The sequence below is a fragment of the Ranitomeya variabilis genome, chromosome 4 (assembly GCF_051348905.1).
Source record: "Ranitomeya variabilis isolate aRanVar5 chromosome 4, aRanVar5.hap1, whole genome shotgun sequence".
NCBI classification, from domain to species: Eukaryota; Metazoa; Chordata; class Amphibia; order Anura; family Dendrobatidae; genus Ranitomeya; species Ranitomeya variabilis.
In genome coordinates this window covers 704,645,008-704,664,828 of record NC_135235.1, presented here as the reverse complement: position 1 = coordinate 704,664,828, position 19,821 = coordinate 704,645,008, and the positions used below count along the sequence as shown (strand labels likewise).

At 47.3% G+C, this 19,821-nt stretch overlaps 1 protein-coding gene and 1 long non-coding RNA gene across 2 annotated transcripts in view; both read left to right on the top strand.

Moving 5' to 3' along the window:
- The window catches only part of LOC143766478 (uncharacterized), a 202,505-nt gene that overhangs the window by 145,579 nt on the left and 37,105 nt on the right, over positions 1–19,821 (top strand). The gene's annotated exons all lie outside the window — the stretch shown is intronic.
- The window catches only part of LOC143766475 (uncharacterized), a 69,087-nt gene that overhangs the window by 12,161 nt on the left and 37,105 nt on the right, over positions 1–19,821 (top strand). The window contains exon 5 of the mRNA XM_077254191.1: positions 4–94. Coding sequence (XP_077110306.1) covers positions 4–94 — 91 coding nt within the window. The remainder of the gene's footprint in view (positions 1–3; positions 95–19,821) is intronic.

Sequence of the window (19,821 nt, the reverse complement as noted above, 5' to 3'; positions counted from 1 at the left end):
CAGGGTGAAGATCTGACCCATATTAATACTACAGAGACATATGTGAGGGGTGATGAGCGGTGTAAAGAGGAGATTCCTACATATGACTACCCAGGTGAGTAGTAACCACTAAATGCAGAGAAGTCACAGATTCTTCTCAGTCACCGGCTGTGGCTGCTTTATCGGTGGTGTAGTACGGCCGTATTACCATGATCACCATTTTAGCTCTGGACCACAACATTCTCCTCCACCCAAAACTGTCCAAGTGACTTTGGGCATTGAAAGCCCTTTTCCATTAAACTTACAACCTGGAGGATCCACCTACCCCCTGAGATTAGAAGACTCTGACCGTTACCTGCCCAGATCTGTAAACTACAAAGCCAAATTACAGCGTACGTAGAATGTGCTGACAAGTTAGAAAAATATTATGATGAGAAAACGGAGAGTAATGATGCTGTTGGCTTCCAAACTCCCTAATATGGGAGGAAGGAAAAAATCAGGGCTTTGAAAAGCGCTGCCAAGTGCTGAGCCATAAAGTTGGGCATCAAAACGAATGAACATAAAAAAAACCCAAACTTTTCATTTTAATATTCTACCCATTTCCGGTGTGAACCAGCTCCTTCCTCAGGCATATACTAATGATACATTGTGGATGTTTTATATCCTCCAGAACGGCGTCACTGATCCAATTGCTTAATTCATTAATTAAACCGCGCCTATGGTGCAGTTTTTTGTATAGAAACCTTTCATCGTATACAAAACAATACAAATAGATGTAAAATACATATTAGATGCACAATAAAATCCATATAAAGAACAATATATGTACATGGAAAATCCTCCGGTATAAGTGTGGAAAGTTTAAAAATCCAATAGGATTCTCTATTCACAAGTCTTTGGGACCTATTACACATGTTCTGATATTTGTTCTAATATAATGAGTCTTAAACTGGTGGGATCTCGTTTATATTCTAAAACAAAATGCCGAAACAGACAGATTACACCTTTCCTAATATTATGTCTATGGCTGGTCATCCTATTATGGATCACTTGGGTCATTTTTAGATCCCTGATATTGGATGAATCTACCTTCTCTCCCTTCTGTGCTGGTGAATGTGATCATATGGTCCCTACAAGACCAGGTCCAGTCTTTCTGAGCAAACTTCACTTTTATGATCGACAACATTGAATGTGCAGTGAGGCCAAGTGTGAATTTCTGTACAATAACAACAGAATTTCCCTTTATCCTGACTTTTCAATTTCTTATAAAACTGACTAAGTTCATACAGGATTGTGATAAACTGCATAATAAACAGTACACCTGTGCCATGATATATCTCTAAGTTGTGCATGTCTGATGGCTGTAATATACACTGGGTACGGAAAGTATTCAGACCCCTTTAAATTTTTCACTTTGTTTCATTGCAGCCATTGGGTAAATTCAAAAAAGTTCATTTTTTTCCTCATTAATGGACACTCTGCACCTCATCTTGACTGAAAAAAACAGAAATGTAGACGTTTTTGCAAATTTATTAAAAAGAAAAACTGAAATGTCACATGGTCATAAGTATTCAGACACTTTTCTCAGTATTGAGTAGAAGCACCTTTTGAGCATGTACAGCCATGAGTCTTCTTGGTAATGAGGCAATAAGTTTTTTACACCTGGATTTGGGGATCCGCTGCCATTCTTCCTTGCAGATCCTCTCCAGTTCCGTCAGGTTGGATAGTGAACATTGGTGGACAGCCATTTTCAGGTCTCTCCAGAGATGCTCAATTTAGTTTAGGTCAGGGCTCTGGCTGGGCCAGTCAAGAATGGTCACAGAGTTGTTCTGAAGCCACTCCTTTGTGTGCTTAGGGTCATTATCTTGTTGGAAGGTGAACCTTCGGCCAAGTCTGAGGTCCAGAGCACTCTGGAAGTGGTTTTCATCCAGGATATCTGTGTACTTGGCCACATTCATGTTTCCTTCAATGGCAACTATTTGTTCTGTCCCTGCAGCTGAAAAACACCCCCATAGCATGATACTGCCACCACCATGTTTCACTGTTGGGATTGTATTGGGCAGGTGATGAGCATTTCCTGGTTTTCTCCACACATACCGCTTAGAATTATCACCAAAAAGGTCTACCTTCGTCTCATCAGACCAGAGAATCTTATTTCTCATAGTCTGGGAGTCCTTCATGTGTTTTTTAGCAAACTCTATGTGGGCTTTCATATGTCTTGCACTGAGGAGAGGCTTCCGTCAGGCCACTCTGCCATAAATGCCCGACTGGTGGAAGGTTGCAGTGATAGTTGACTTTCTCCCATCTGCCTACTGCATCTGTGGAGCTCAGCCACAGTGATCTTAGGGCTCTTCTTTACCTCTCTCACCAAAGCTCTTCTCCCACGATTGCTCAGTTTGGCTGGACGTCCAGGTCTAGGAAGACTTCTGGTGGTCCCAAACTTCTTCCATTTAAGGATTATGGAGGCCAATGTGCTCTTAGGAACCTTGAGTACTGCAGAAATTATTTTGCAACCTTTGCCAGATCTGTGCCTTGCCACAATTCTGTCTCTGAGCTCCTTGGCCAGTTCCTTTGACCTCATGATTCTCATTTGGTCTGACATGCACTGTGAGCTGTGATGTCTTATATAGAAAGGTGTGTGCCTTTCCAAATCAAGTCCTGTCCTTGAGTCCTGTCACATGATCGAGGGTCACCAGTGTGTTGGCATGTCAACCTGAGGTCTCTTGGAGACCTCTATGGTTGTTAGTGCTGGCTTCCTGTGAGCACCACATAGTGGTCGGCGCTCATAGCAAGTGAGTAAATCTGCTATATAGAGGCGATCTGATCATCGCCTCTATGTAGCAGAGCCGATCGGATTGTGGCAGCTTCTAGTCTCCTATGGAGACTATTGATGCATGCCAAAAGTAAAACAAAAAAAGTTTTTAAAAATATAAAAATAAAAAAATATAAAAATTCCCCTTTCGCCCCATTCAAAATAAAACAATAAAAATAAAATCAAACATACACTTATTTGGTATCGCCGCATTGAGAATCGCCCGATCTATCAATAAAAGAAGGATTAACCTGATCACTAAACGGCACAGCGAGAAAAAAGTAGTTTTTTTGATCGCCGTGACATTGCATTAAAATGCAATAACGGGCGATCAAAAGATCGTATCTGCACCAACATGGTATCATTAAAAACATCAGCTCAGCTCACAAAAATAAGCCCTCACCCAACCCGAGATCACGAATAATGAGACGCTATGGGTATCTGAAAATGGCGCAAATTTTCTTTTTTTTTTTTTTAACAAAGTTTTTCTCCTTCACCACATTGGGGGACATAGGACCTTGGGTGTATGCTGCTGTCACTAGGAGACAAAAAAAGTTAGCTCCTCCCCTGCAGTATACACCCTCATGCTGGCTTCCAGAGACCCAGTTCAAGCTTAGTGTCCGTAGGAGGCACAATGGATTTAAACCTTCTTTTCTGGACGAAGGGGCGACGGATTCTTTCATGTTCCGATCTCCCCGAACCAACAACAGGTGAACACGGGAGTTTTACCTCTCCGTATCCTCTCTTGCGACATGGGATGCCACTGCCTGAGCTGACCTTTTGGGCGACAGGCCCCTTCAAGGGCACCAATCTACCCCCTACTTTACAGACGAGCACTGGTGTTACCTCCAGTATCCTCTTCTGCAGCCAGGCCTTTTTTGCCGGACATCTGCCCTGCCCACCAGGTCTCACCCTCGGCTGTTCAGAGGCACTCTTCCACTGTGGCGTCCGTGCAGCCCCCACTGCATCACCACTGAAAAAACGGATGATGAAAGGAGGCGGACGGTTCCTCTCCACCCCCCTTTCATGTGGATGGAGGCTCCCCCCACCCTGCACCGTCCTATTTACCCCGGGCACCTTCATTTTGGGGTAAGTGCACTAGGGGTCGTTTTTTTCTGGCGGTCACATGTTTTTTGGGGGGCTCCATAGCGGCAGGATTCTCCCCTTAGCGCCGCGATTCTTTTCCCTGCTGTCCGCAGGTGCGCGCCGGCTTAGGCCAGAAATTTAGTCCCTGGCTTCGGCCTTGTGTAGGCCGCATTCCGGTAGGCTCCGCCCACCTCACGCATCATTTCTGCGGCTCCGCCCACGCTTCTAGCACTTCTCGCTCCCTGCAAGACTACCCACAGACTCTCGGCAGCCATCTTCCTTTGGCAGCACGCAGCGCCGGCCGGCTTCCCTTTCTCCATGGAGGTTTTCTTCTCCCACTCAGCACCACCTATCCAATTGCGGGGCACAGGACCGGGTAAAGAGACGGCACTAACTGCTTCCCTGCAGCGTTACCCTTCAGCTTCCATCTAGCAGCTTTTCATTACATTGGGGTACAACATGTCCCAGTCAAGGGGTAAAAAGTCCACTAAGGTACATACAACCTATTTCTCTGCATGTACCACCTGCCAGGCTCCTCTCCCTCGGCCTCAAAGCTCCCCCCTCTGCCCTGCCTGTGATGCCCAATGTGCCCAGGAGCCCTCTGCCGCTACCGACCCCAGTGTTCCTAGCCCCCCTGGGTGGACCACGTCACTGTCACAATCCATGGCTTCGCTAGCCAAAGCGATTGAATCCCTTCATGACCCCTCTGGGGAGCGGGGCGTTCGTTTCCCTGGGTTAAGAGACCCCTCTATAACAGGGAAATCATCATCCAGCAGGGGCCGCTCTCACCCGAAGGAGGTTCGGTCATCCAAAAAACGGATCCGCACTACCTCTCCTGAGCATTCACCACACCATTCAGTCTCGAGTAGCTCCACTTCTCGCTCACCCTCTCCAGGGGCTCGAAGCGATCATGACTCTGAGTATGAGTCTGAGGCGTCCATGGACCCGGATTCTCCGGAGTTCCGATTAACTGTTGACTCCCTCATTGAGGCTGTCAATCATGCGCTAAAGGTTAATGATGACCCTAATTCAGCTCCGGATCACACAGTTTACTTCACGAGAACCAAGCGATCCCATAAGTTGTTCGCCTCCCATCCGGATTTCCTAGAGATAGTTCGGCAGCACAGGGAGCGACCGGATAAACGCTTTACGGGGAAAAAGGTCCTGGAATCAAAGTATCCCTTTTCCGCAGATCTGGTCAAGGATTGGACGGAACCACCGCTGGTAGATCCTCCGGTATCGCGTTTGGCTACCAAAACGCTGTTATCAGTACCTGACGGGGCTTCAATCAAAAATCCCACAGAACGCCAGTTAGATTCTCTGGCGCGCTCAGTGTATGAAGCCTCAGGTTCCTCCCTATCTCCTTCCTTTGCTGCGGCATGGGTCGCCAAAGCAACGGTATTCTGGGCAGATGCTCTTGCAAAATCCATTCAGGACCAGGCTCTTCCGTCTGAGGCGGCGGACCTCGCCAAACAAATTGCTATGGCTGCAGATTATGTGATGTACGCATCATTAGAAGCAGCAGACTGTGCGGCAACTGCGGCTTCAAACGCCGTCACCATCAGGAGAGCTATTTGGCTTAGAGAGTGGCGTGCGGATTCCTCCTCAAAAAAGTCTCTGATTTCTCTTCCCTTTCAGGGCGGACGCCTGTTTGGAGAAAAATTGGACCAACTTATTTCCAATGCTACGGGGGGGAAAAAGCAAGTTCCTCCCTCAACACAGGCCAAAAGCTGCTTTTCAGCGCCAACAGCATTTTCGTTTTCGCCCCTTTCGCGGTGGCCCTTTCTGGTCCAACTCCACAGCATCGTCCAGATCAGAACGATCTACACGCACAGACAGAGACTCTCTGCCTTCTTACAGACCGAATCAGTCCTGCGAGGAAAACCTAGACAACCCAGAACCTGAGGTTCTAGGCCTTCCAGATTTCCTTCACAATGACTCGGGGAGAATTCCAGTCGACACCACCGAGGTAGGCGGACGCTTGCTTCTTTTTCGACACGCCTGGCTTTCCGTCATCCACGATGAGTGGGTCAGAGACCTGGTGTCTTCTGGTTACAAAATAGAATTCATCGCCTTCCCTCCAGCTCGGTTTTTTCCCTCTCCCAAGTTCGGGAGCTCTGTCTCGCGCTCTTCACTGCGCCATCGATTCTCTCCGCCAAAAACGGGGTCATCGTTCCGGTTCTGGAACGCGAGAGATTCAGAGGTTTTTACTCAAACCTCTTCGTCGTGCCAAAAAAGGACGGGACGGTGCGCCCCATTTTGGACTTGAAGCTCCTAAACAAGTATGTAAAGGTACGGCACTTCCCGATGGAATCCCTCCGGTCGGTCATCTCCTCGATGGAGAGAGGAGAGTTCCTAGCATCAATAGACCTCAAAGATGCTTATCTTCATATCCCAATCTTTCCGCCACATCAAAGGTTCCTCCGCTTCGCCATCCTAGAGGACCATTTTCAATTCATGGCCTTATCCTTTGGTCTTGCCACAGCGCCCAGGGTATTCACGAAGGTCATGGCCATTCTACACTCCCGGAGAGTGGCTGTGTTGCCATACTTAGACGACCTTCTGATCAAAGGTCCATCTTTTCATGCCTGCGAAGCAAGCGTCCGCATTACTTTGGATTCCCTTTCGCGCCTGGGCTGGTTAATCAACTTGGACAAGTCCTCCCCTGTTCCAGATCGAAGGATCTCTTTCCTAGGCATGATCCTGGACACGTCCAAGGGGCTGGTCTTACTTCCTCGGTCCAAGGCCCAAGCACTTCAGCAGGGAGCCCGGACACTCTGTCGCCCTTGTCCGCAGTCCATTCGGTTTGCCATGAAGATCCTGGGGAAGATGGTGGCCGCACTGGAAGCGATTCCCTTCGCCCAACTGCATCTCCGTCCCTTACAACAAGCTCTACTGGACAATTGGGACAGGAGTCCCTTAACCCTTGACCGGCCATGTCCTCTGCCCCCGCGGACCAGGCAAGCGCTCACATGGTGGACTTTGGAATCATCTCTCAACCAGGGAATGTCTTTTTTCCCAATCCATTGGCTGGTGGTGACCACCGATGCCAGTCTCCTCGGTTGGGGAGTGGTGTTTCACCACCACACTGCCCAGGGGCGTTGGACGATTCGGGAGTCGAAACTTCCCATAAACATTCTGGAGATCCGAGCTATCAGGTTTACCCTGAGACGCTTTCACTTCCTGCTCGCGGGTCACCCAATTCGAATTCAGTCAGACAACGTCACAGCGGTGCCGTACATAAACCATCAGGGGGGTACCCGCAGCAGGGCGGCGATGCAGGAGGTCCCACACATTCTCCATTGGGCCGAGGCCAACCACTCCACCAGTGCACATTCCGGGCATCGAGAACTGGGTGGCGGACTTTCTCAGCCGTCAGGGTCTCGCCTCGAGTGAGTGGGAACTCCATCCAGAGGTTTTTCATCAAATCTGCCTTCGCTGGGGAACTCCGGACGTGGACCTGATGGCGTCCAGACTGAACGCCAAGGTCCCCAACTTCATAGCACGTTCTCGGGACCCCCGGGCCGTCGGGGTGGATGCACTGATATCCCCATGGCACCGGTTCCAATTCCCGTACGTGTTCCCTCCACTTCCTCTGTTGCCGAAAGTGATCCGAAAAATCAAGATGGAGGGGGTTCCGGTGATTCTTATCGCCCCGGATTGGCCACGTCGCGCATGGTATGCAGAACTCGTTCATCTCGTATCTGACGTCCCCTGGTGGTTCCCAAACCGCCCAGATCTGCTGCGCCAAGGACCAATCTACCACCAGAGCTCAGGGGCCCTACGTTTAGCGGCTTGGCTGTTGAAACCTGGATCCTAACTCAAGCAGGTTTCTCCAAGCAGGTCATCGCCACCATGATCAGCGCTCGCAAGACGTCTTCCGCTTGCATCTATCACCGCACCTGGAAAGCCTTCTTCTCATGGTGCAGGCTCCGCGGTCGCCCCCCTCTCGTTTTCTCCATTACTTCCATTCTGGAATTTCTCCAGTCCGGCTTGGATTCCGGCTTGGCGCTCAGTTCCCTCAAGGGTCAGATCTCAGCGTTATCTGTGTTGTTCCAGCGTAAGATTGATGCTAACTTGCAAGTCAGGACCTTTATTCAAGGGGTCTCCCACGTGGTACCCCCCTACAGAATGCCGTTAGAGACCTGGGATCTCAATTTGGTCCTGAGCATCCTTCAGGAATCTCCATTTGAACCTCTGCAAGACGTCCCGCTGACCATCCTCTCCTGGAAGGTTGCCTTCCTTGTGGCAGTAACATCTATCAGGCGCGTCTTGGAGTTAGCTGCACTATCCTGCCGGGCGCCTTTCCTTTCCTTTCACCAGGACAAAGTAGTCTTACGCCCATCTCTGGCTTTTCTCCCTAAGGTGGTTTCATCCTTCCACCTTAATGAAGATATCATTCTTCCCTCCTTCTGCCCACAGCCGAGACATAGGGTCGAAAAGGCCCTTCACACCTTGGACGTGGTACAGGCCCTCAGGAAGTATGTTTCTAGGACTGCTTTTTTCCGCAAATCGGACTCCCTCTTTGTCCTCCCAGAGGGTCACAGAAAGGGTTCAGCCGCGTCTAAGGCCACAATAGCCAGATGGTTCCGATTGGCTATCCAAGAATCTTATCGGGTCAGGGGCAGGCCTATCCCGGCAGGGGTTAGAGCACACTCTACTCGGTCAGTGGGTGCTTCCTGGGCCAATCGGCACCAGGCAACGGCGGAGCAGGTTTGCAAGGCCGCAACATGGTCTAGCCTGCATACTTTCACAAAGCACTACAATGTCCACACTCAATCTTCCGCGGATGCGGCCCTTGGCAGACATATTCTGCAGGCAGCCGTTTTGCACTTACAGTCAGATGGTACACAGAGTTATTTGTTTGTATTGTTCCCCACCCAGGGACTGCTTTGGGACGTCCCATGGTCCTGTGCCCCCCAATGTGGCGAAGGAGAAATAGGGATTTTTGTGTACTCACCGTAAAATCCTTTTCTCCGAGCCACTCATTGGGGGACACAGCACCCACCCTGTTAGCCTTTGGCTCGTTACCTTTTTGGTTCTTCCCTTTCTCTGACATGTTATACTCTAATGTTATGTAATATATTGTTATTAATCTCCTTCTGCTTTTGCACTGAACTGGGTCTCTGGAAGCCAGCATGAGGGTGTATACTGCAGGGGAGGAGCTAACTTTTTTTTGTCTCAACTTAGTGTCAGCCTTTTAGTGACAGCAGCATAACATCCATGGTCCTGTGTCCCCCAATGAGTGGCTCGGAGAAAAGGATTTTACGGTGAGTACACAAAAATCCCTATTTTTTTTTTTTCTCACCATATAGATAAAATAGAACCTAGACCTGTTTGGTGTCTGTGTGAACTCGTAATGACCTGGAGAATTATAATGGCAGGTCAGTTTTAGCATTTAGTGAACGTAGCAAAAAAGCCAAACAAAAAACCAAGTGTGGGATTGCACTTTTTTTTTTTTTTCTTTTTGAAATTTCACCACTCTTGGAATTTTCTCCCGTTTTCTAGTACACGACATGGTAAAACCAATGGTGTCATTCAAAAGTACAGCTAGTCCCGCAAAAACATGCCCTCACATGGCCATATTGACAGAAAAATAAAAATGTTATGGCTCTGAGAAAAAGGGGAGTTAAAAATGAAAACGCAAAACTGAAAAAGGCTCCGGGGGTTAATTAAACACAGCTGGCCTTAGGGGTGAACATACCGCCGGTTCAACCGCTGCAACTGCACTGGGGCACAGAGTGGGAGGGGGCCCCAACGGAGATACAAAGCAATGAGGTGAATGACAGCCGGCGGCAGTATTATTGCTAACAGGAGAAGCAGGGGGCCCGCTCTACTGCGCACATGGGATATGACGGTCAAAAGGGGACCTCTTACTGACCTCACCTGTTATTATTATTTATTATTATAGCGCCATTTTTTCCATGGCGCTTTACATGTGAGGAGGGGTGTACATAATAAAAACAAGTACAATAATCTTGAACAATACAAGTCACAACTGGTACAGGAGGAGAGAGGACCCTGCCCGCGAGTGCTCACAATATACAAGAGCATACATTACGCTGCTGTCCGGGCTAGTGTGTGTGTGTGTGTGTGTGTATACTGCTGTGTGTGTATATAGGGCTAGTGTGTATACTGCTGTGTGCGTGTATATAGGGCTAGTGTGTGTGTATACTGCTGTGTGTGTGTACTGCTGTGTGTATATAGGGCTAGTGTGTGTGTGTGTATACTGCTGTGTGTGTGTACTGCTGTGTGTATATAGGGCTAGTGTGTGTGTACTGCTGTGTGTATATAGGGCTAGTGTGTGTGTGTATGCTGCTGTGTCTGTATATAGGGCTAGTGTGTGTGTGTGTGTGCTGCTATGTATATAGAGCTAGTAGTGTGTGTGTGTGCTGCTATGTATATTGGGCTAGTGTGTCTGCTATGTATATAAGGCTAGTGTGTATGTGTGTGTGCTGCTATGTATCTAGGGCTAGTGTGTGTGTGTGTGTGTGTGCTGCTATGTATATAGGGCTAATGTGTGTGTGTGTGTGTGTGTGTGTGTGCTGCTATGTGTATAGGGCTAGTGTGTGTGTGTGTGTGTGCTGTTATGTATATAGAGCTAGTAGTGTGTGTGTGTGCTGCTATGTATATTGGGCTAGTGTGTGCTGCTATGTATATAGGGCTAGTGTGTGTGTGTGTGCTGCTATGTATATAGGGCTAGTGTGTGTGTGTGCTGCTATGTATATACGGCTAGTGTGTGTGTGTGTGTGTGTGTGCTGCTATGTATATAGGGCTAGTGTATGTGTGTGCTGCTATGTATATAGGGCTAGTGTGTGTGTGTGTGTGTGTGTGCTGCTATGTATATAGGGCTAGTGTGTGTGTGCTGCTATGTATATAGGGCTAGTGTGTGTGTGCTGCTATGTATATAGGGCTAGTGTGTGTGTGTGTGTGTGCTGCTATGTATATAGGGCTAGTGTGTGTGTGTGTGTGCTGCTATGTATATAGGGCTAGTGTGTGTGTGTGCTGCTATGTATATAGGGCTAGTGTGTGTGTGTGTGTGTGTGTGCTGCTTTGTGTATAGGGCTAGTGTGTGTGTGTGCTGCTATGTATATAGGGCTAGTGTGTGTGTGTGTGTGTGTGTGTGCGCTGCTATGTATATAGGGCTAGTGTGTGTGTGCTGCTATGTATATAGGGCTAGTATGTGTGTGTGTGCTGCTATGTATATAGGGCTAGTGTGTGTGTGTGCTGCTATGTATATAGGGCTAGTGTGTGTGTGTGTGCTGCTATGTATATAGGGCTAGTGTGTGTGTGTGTGTGTGTGTGTGCTGCTATGTATATAGGGCTAGTGTATGTGTGTGCTGCTATGTATATAGGGCTAGTGTGTGTGTGTGTGTGTGCTGCTATGTATATAGGGCTAGTGTGTGTGTGCTGCTAAGTATATAGGGCTAGTGTGTGTGTGTGTGTGTGCTGCTATGTATATAGGGCTAGTGTGTGTGTGTGTGCTGCTATGTATATAGGGCTAGTGTGTGTGTGTGCTGCTATGTATATACGGCTAGTGTGTGTGTGTGTGTGTGTGCTGCTATGTATATAGGGCTAGTGTATGTGTGTGCTGCTATGTATATAGGGCTAGTGTGTGTGTGTGTGTGTGTGTGTGCGCTGCTATGTATATAGGGCTAGTGTGTGTGTGCTGCTATGTATATAGGGCTAGTGTGTGTGTGCTGCTATGTATATAGGGCTAGTGTGTGTGTGTGTGCTGCTATGTATATAGGGCTAGTGTGTGTGTGTGCTGCTATGTATATAGGGCTAGTGTGTGTGTGTGTGTGCTGCTATGTGTATAGGGCTAGTGTGTGTGTGTGTGTGTGCTGCTATGTATAGAGGGCTAGTGTGTGTGTGTGCTGCTATGTATATAGGGCTAGTATGTGTGTGTGTGTGTGCTGCTATGTATATAGGGCTAGTGTGTGTGTGCTGCTATGTATATAGGGCTAGTGTGTGTGCTGCTATGTATATACGGCTAGTGTGTGTGTGTGTGTGTGTGCTGCTATGTATATAGGGCTAGTGTATGTGTGTGCTGCTATGTATATAGGGCTAGTGTGTGTGTGTGTGTGTGTGTGTGTGTGTGTGCGCTGCTATGTATATAGGGCTAGTGTGTGTGTGCTGCTATGTATATAGGGCTAGTGTGTGTGTGCTGCTATGTATATAGGGCTAGTGTGTGTGTGTGTGCTGCTATGTATATAGGGCTAGTGTGTGTGTGTGCTGCTATGTATATAGGGCTAGTGTGTGTGTGTGTGTGTGTGTGTGCTGCTATGTGTATAGGGCTAGTGTGTGTGTGTGTGTGCTGCTATGTATAGAGGGCTAGTGTGTGTGTGCTGCTATGTATATAGGGCTAGTATGTGTGTGTGTGTGTGCTGCTATGTATATAGGGCTAGTGTGTGTGTGCTGCTATGTATATAGGGCTAGTGTGTGTGTGCTGCTATGTATATAGGGCTAGTGTGTGTGTGCTGCTATGTATATAGGGCTAGTGTGTGTGTGTGTGCTGCTATGTATATAGGGCTAGTGTGTGTGTGTGCTGCTATGTATATAGGGCTAGTGTGTGTGTGTGCTGCTATGTATATACGGCTAGTGTGTGTGTGTGTGTGTGTGCTGCTATGTATATAGGGCTAGTGTATGTGTGTGCTGCTATGTATATAGGGCTAGTGTGTGTGTGTGTGTGTGTGTGCTGCTATGTATATAGGGCTAGTGTGTGTGTGCTGCTATGTATATAGGGCTAGTGTGTGTGTGCTGCTATGTATATAGGGCTAGTGTGTGTGTGTGTGTGTGTGCTGCTATGTATATAGGGCTAGTGTGTGTGTGTGTGTGTGTGCTGCTTTGTGTATAGGGCTAGTGTGTGTGTGTGCTGCTATGTATAGAGGGCTAGTGTGTGTGTGTGCTGCTATGTATATAGGGCTAGTATGTGTGTGTGTGCTGCTATGTATATAGGGCTAGTGTGTGTGTGTGCTGCTATGTATATAGGGCTAGTGTGTGTGTGTGTGCTGCTATGTATATAGGGCTAGTGTGTGTGTGCTGCTATGTATATAGGGCTAGTGTGTGTGTGTGTGTGTGTGTGTGTGTGTGTGTGTGCTGCTATGTATATAGGGCTAGTGTATGTGTGTGCTGCTATGTATATAGGGCTAGTGTGTGTGTGTGTGCTGCTATGTATATAGGGCTAGTGTGTGTGTGCTGCTATGTATATAGGGCTAGTGTGTGTGTGCTGCTATGTATATAGGGCTAGTGTGTGTGTGTGTGTGTGTGCTGCTATGTATATAGGGCTAGTGTGTGTGTGTGTGCTGCTATGTATATAGGGCTAGTGTGTGTGTGTGCTGCTATGTATATACGGCTAGTGTGTGTGTGTGTGTGTGTGCTGCTATGTATATAAGGCTAGTGTATGTGTGTGCTGCTATGTATATAGGGCTAGTGTGTGTGTGTGTGTGTGTGTGTGTGTGTGTGTGCGCTGCTATGTATATAGGGCTAGTGTGTGTGTGCTGCTATGTATATAGGGCTAGTGTGTGTGTGCTGCTATGTATATAGGGCTAGTGTGTGTGTGTGCTGCTATGTATATAGGGCTAGTGTGTGTGTGTGTGTGCTGCTATGTATATAGGGCTAGTGTGTGTGTGTGTGTGTGCTGCTATGTGTATAGGGCTAGTGTGTGTGTGTGTGTGCTGCTATGTATAGAGGGCTAGTGTGTGTGTGCTGCTATGTATATAGGGCTAGTGTGTGTGTGTGTGTGCTGCTATGTATATAGGGCTAGTGTGTGTGTGTGCTGCTATGTATATAGGGCTAGTGTGTGTGTGTGCTGCTATGTATATACGGCTAGTGTGTGTGTGTGTGTGTGTGTGTGTGCTGCTATGTATATAGGGCTAGTGTATGTGTGTGCTGCTATGTATATAGGGCTAGTGTGTGTGTGTGTGTGTGTGTGCGCTGCTATGTATATAGGGCTAGTGTGTGTGTGCTGCTATGTATATAGGGCTAGTGTGTGTGTGCTGCTATGTATATAGGGCTAGTGTGTGTGTGTGTGTGCTGCTATGTATATCGGGCTAGTGTGTGTGTGTGCTGCTATGTATATAGGGCTAGTGTGTGTGTGTGCTGCTATGTGTATAGGGCTAGTGTGTGTGTGTGTGTGCTGCTATGTATAGAGGGCTAGTGTGTGTGCTGCTATGTATATAGGGCTAGTATGTGTGTGTGTGTGTGCTGCTATGTATATAGGGCTAGTGTGTGTGTGTGTGTGCTGCTATGTATTTAGGGCTTGTGTGTGTGTGTGCTGCTATGTATTTAGGGCTTGTGTGTGTGTGTGTGTGTGTGCTGCTATGTATATAGGGCTAGTGTGTGTGTGTGTGCTGCTATGTATATAGGGCTAGTGTGTGTGTGTGCTGCTATGTATATAGGGCTAGTGTGTGTGTGTGCTGCTATGTATATAGGGCTAGTGTGTGTGTGCTGCTATGTATATAGGGCTAGTGTGTATGTGTGTGCTGCTATGTATATAGGGCTAGTGTGTATGTGTTCTATGTGTATAGGGCTAGTGTGTGTGTTTGTGTGTGCTGCTATGTATATAGGGCTAGTGTGTGTGTGTGTGTGCTGCTATGTGTATAGGGCTAGTGTGTGTGTGTGTGTGTGTGTGTGCTGCTATGTATATAGGGCTAGTGTGTATGTGTGTGTGTGTGTGTGTGCTGCTATGTATTTAGGGCTAGTGTGTGTATGCTGCTATGTATATAGGGCTAGTGTGTGTGTGTGTGTGTGTGCTGCTATGTATATAGGGCTAGTGTGTGTGTGCTGCTATGTATATAGGGCTAGTGTGTGTGTGTGTGCTGCTATGTATATAGGGCTAGTGTGTGTGTGTGTGCTGCTATGTATATAGGGCTAGTGTGTGTGTGTGCTGCTATGTATATAGGGCTAGTGTGTGTGTGTGTGTGTGTGCTGCTATGTATATAGGGCTAGTGTATGTGTGTGCTGCTATGTATATAGGGCTAGTGTGTGTGTGTGTGTGTGTGTGCTGCTATGTATATAGGGCTAGTGTGTGTGTGCTGCTATGTATATAGGGCTAGTGTGTGTGTGCTGCTATGTATATAGGGCTAGTGTGTGTGTGTGTGTGTGCTGCTATGTATATAGGGCTAGTGTGTGTGTGTGTGTGTGTGTGTGCTGCTTTGTGTATAGGGCTAGTGTGTGTGTGTGTGCTGCTATGTATAGAGGGCTAGTGTGTGTGTGTGCTGCTATGTATATAGGGCTAGTATGTGTGTGTGTGCTGCTATGTATATAGGGCTAGTGTGTGTGTGTGCTGCTATGTATATAGGGCTAGTGTGTGTGTGTGTGTGTGTGCTGCTATGAATATAGGGCTAGTGTGTGTGTGCTGCTATGTATATAGGGCTAGTGTGTGTGTGTGTGTGTGTGTGTGTGTGTGTGCTGCTATGTATATAGGGCTAGTGTATGTGTGTGCTGCTATGTATATAGGGCTAGTGTGTGTGTGTGTGCTGCTATGTATATAGGGCTAGTGTGTGTGTGCTGCTATGTATATAGGGCTAGTGTGTGTGTGCTGCTATGTATATAGGGCTAGTGTGTGTGTGTGTGTGCTGCTATGTATATAGGGCTAGTGTGTGTGTGTGTGCTGCTATGTATATAGGGCTAGTGTGTGTGTGTGCTGCTATGTATATACGGCTAGTGTGTGTGTGTGTGTGTGTGCTGCTATGTATATAGGGCTAGTGTATGTGTGTGCTGCTATGTATATAGGGCTAGTGTGTGTGTGTGTGTGTGTGCGCTGCTATGTATATAGGGCTAGTGTGTGTGTGCTGCTATGTATATAGGGCTAGTGTGTGTGTGCTGCTATGTATATAGGGCTAGTGTGTGTGTGTGCTGCTATGTATATAGGGCTAGTGTGTGTGTGTGTGTGCTGCTATGTATATAGGGCTAGTGTGTGTGTGTGTGTGTGCTGCTATGTGTATAGGGCTAGTGTGTGTGTGTGTGTGTGCTGCTATGTATAGAGGGCTAGTGTGTGTGTGCTGCTATGTATATAGGGCTAGTATGTGTGTGTGTGTGTGTGTGCTGCTATGTATATAGGGCTAGTGTGTGTGTGTGCTGCTATGTATATAGGGCTAGTGTGTGTGTGTGCTGCTATGTATATACGGCTAGTGTGTGTGTGTGTGTGTGTGTGTGTGTGTGCTGCTATGTATATAGGGCTAGTGTATGTGTGTGCTGCTATGTATATAGGGCTAGTGTGTGTGTGTGTGTGTGTGCGCTGCTATGTATATAGGGCTAGTGTGTGTGTGCTGCTATGTATATAGGGCTAGTGTGTGTGTGCTGCTATGTATATAGGGCTAGTGTGTGTGTGTGTGTGCTGCTATGTATATCGGGCTAGTGTGTGTGTGTGCTGCTATGTATATAGGGCTAGTGTGTGTGTGTGCTGCTATGTGTATAGGGCTAGTGTGTGTGTGTGTGTGCTGCTATGTATAGAGGGCTAGTGTGTGTGCTGCTATGTATATAGGGCTAGTATGTGTGTGTGTGTGTGCTGCTATGTATATAGGGCTAGTGTGTGTGTGTGTGTGCTGCTATGTATTTAGGGCTTGTGTGTGTGTGTGCTGCTATGTATTTAGGGCTTGTGTGTGTGTGTGTGTGTGTGCTGCTATGTATATAGGGCTAGTGTGTGTGTGTGTGCTGCTATGTATATAGGGCTAGTGTGTGTGTGTGCTGCTATGTATATAGGGCTAGTGTGTGTGTGTGCTGCTATGTATATAGGGCTAGTGTGTGTGTGCTGCTATGTATATAGGGCTAGTGTGTATGTGTGTGCTGCTATGTATATAGGGCTAGTGTGTATGTGTTCTATGTGTATAGGGCTGGTGTGTGTGTTTGTGTGTGCTGCTATGTATATAGGGCTAGTGTGTGTGTGTGTGTGCTGCTATGTGTATAGGGCTAGTGTGTGTGTGTGTGTGTGTGTGCTGCTATGTATATAGGGCTAGTGTGTATGTGTGTGTGTGCTGCTATGTATTTAGGGCTAGTGTGTGTATGCTGCTATGTATATAGGGCTAGTGTGTGTGTGTGTGTGTGCTGCTATGTATATAGGGCTAGTGTGTGTGTGTGTGTGCTGCTATGTATATAGGGCTAGTGTGTGTGTGTGCGCTGCTATGTATATAGGGCTAATGTGTGTGTGTGTGCTGCTATGTATATAGGGCTAGTGTGTGTGTGTGTGTGCTGCTATGTATATAGGGCTAGTGTGTGTGTGTGTGTGTGCTGCTAGGTGTATAGGGCTAGTGTGTGTGTGTGTGCTGCTATGTGTATAGGGCTAGTGTGTGTGTGCTGCTATGTGTATAGGGCTAGTGTGTATGTGTGCTGCTATGTATATAGGGCTAGTGTGTGTGTGTGTGTGTGTGTGTGTGTGTGTGTGTGCTGCTATGTGTATAGGGCTAGTGTGTGTGTGTGTGTGTGTGTGTGCTGCTATGTATATAGGGCTAGTGTGTGTGGGTGTTGCTATGTATATAGGGCTAGTGTGTGTGTGCTGCTATGTATATAGGGCTAGTGTGGTGATTAAGGAGCAGCACTGAGATGACCTGGTGGGTAAAACAAATCATGGACAAGCTCCTGAGGAGGTGGCAGCTCCACCGACCGCAATCACAGTTGTGACCTGGTGATTATGGAGCAACACTGAAATGACCTGGTGGGTAAAACAAATAGACAAGCTCTGAGGAGGTGGTAGCTTTACTGACCGCAATCCCTACTCCTAGCACCAACACTAGAAATAGCCGTGGAGCGTTCCTGACTCTCCCTAGACCCCTCTTCACAGCCTAAGAACTAACTACCCCTGAAGATGGAAACGGAAAACTATCTCGCCTCAGAGAAACCCCCAAAAGGAAAGATAGCCCCCCACAAATATTAACGGTGAGTGGAGAGGGAAACGACACACTCAGAAATGAAAATAGATTTTAGCAAAGGAGGCCAAACTATCTAAATAGATAGAGATAGAAAAGGATACTGTGCGGTCAGTATAAAAACGGTGTGGAGGAGCAAATCTGCACCCCAGAGCTTCCAACTAGCCTGAATATTTCATAATGACAACCTGGACAAAAGAGACATAACTTAAACCTGAACAGATGTTCAAAAGCAGGGAACAACCCAAGAACTAGCAGACTTATCTTAAGCTGAAGTGAACTGGCCAACAGAGAACTTCCAGGAGAGGACTGAATCCAACAGGAAAACATTGACAGCTGGCATAGACTACAGACTAAAGCCCAGTTAAATAACAAGGCCAGGGAACCGATTAGTGAAAGCAGCTGCTAAGTTCCACTCGAAACCACCAGAGGGAGCCCAAGAGCAGAACTCCCAAAAATACCATTCATAACCACAGGATGGAGCCCAAGAACGGAATTCACAACAGGCTAGTGTGTGTGCTGCTATGTATATAGGGCTAGTGTGTGTGTGTGTGTGTGTGTGTGTGTGTGTGTGCTGCTATGTATATAGGGCTAGTGTGCTGCTATGTATATAGGGCTAGTGTGTGTGTGCTGCTATGTATATAGGGCTAGTGTGTGTGTGCTGCTATGTATATAGGGCTAGTGTGTGTGTGCTGCTATGTATATAGGGCTAGTGTGTGTGTGTGTGTGCTGCTTTGTATATAGGGCTAGTGTGTGTGTGTGTGTGTGTGTGCTGCTATGTATATAGGGCTAGTGTGTGTGTGTGCTGCTATGTATATACGGCTAGTGTGTGTGTGTGTGTGTGTGCTGCTATGTATATAGGGCTAGTGTATGTGTGTGCTGCTATGTATATAGGGCTAGTGTGTGTGTGTGTGTGTGTGTGTGTGCTGCTATGTATATAGGGCTAGTGTGTGTGTGCTGCTATGTATATAGGGCTAGTGTGTGTGTGTGTGCTGCTATGTATATAGGGCTAGTGTGTGTGTGTGCTGCTATGTATATAGGGCTAGTGTGTGTGTGTGTGCTGCTATGTATATAGGGCTAGTGTGTGTGTGTGCTGCTATGTATATAGGGCTAGTGTGTGTGTGTGTGTGCTGCTATGTATATAGGGCTAGTGTGTGTGTGTGTGTGTGCTGCTATGTATATAGGGCTAGTGTGTGTGTGTGTGTGCTGCTATGTATAGAGGGCTAGTGTGTGTGTGTGCTGCTATGTATATAGGGCTAGTATGTGTGTGTGTGTGCTGCTATGTATATAGGGCTAGTGTGTGTGTGTGCTGCTATGTATATAGGGCTAGTGTGTGTGTGCTGCTATGTATTTAGGGCTTGTGTGTGTGTGTGTGTGTGTGTGTGCTGCTATGTATATAGGGCTAGTGTGTGTGTGTGCTGCTATGTATATAGCGCTAGTGTGTGTATGCTGCTATGTATATAGGGCTAGTGTGTGTGTGTGTGCTGCTATGTATATAGGGCTAGTGTGTATGTGTGTGCTGCTATGTATATAGGGCTAGTGTGTATGTGTGCTACTATGTGTATAGGGCTAGTGTGTGTGTTTGTGTGTGCTGCTATGTATATAGGGCTAGTGTGTGTGTGTGTGCTGCTATGTGTATAGGGCTAGTGTGTGTGTGTGTGTGTGTGTGTGTGTGTGCTGCTATGTATATAGGGCTTGTGTGTGTGTGTGTGTGTGTGTGTGTGTGTGTGTGTGTGTGCTGCTATGTATTTAGGGCTAGTGTGTGTATGCTGCTATGTATATAGGGCTAGTGTGTGTGTGTGTGCTGCTATGTATATAGGGCTAGTGTGTGTGTGTGTGTGTGCTGCTATGTATATAGGGCTAGTGTGTGTGTGTGTGTGTGTGTGTGTGCGCTGCTATGTATATAGGGCTAGTGTGTGTGTGTGTGTGTGCTGCTATGTATATAGGGCTAGTGTGTGTGTGTGCTGCTAGGTGTATAGGGCTAGTGTGTGTGTGTGTGCTGCTATGTGTATAGGGCTAGTGTGTGTGTGCTGCTATGTGTATAGAGCTAGTGTGTATGTGTGCTGCTATGTATATAGG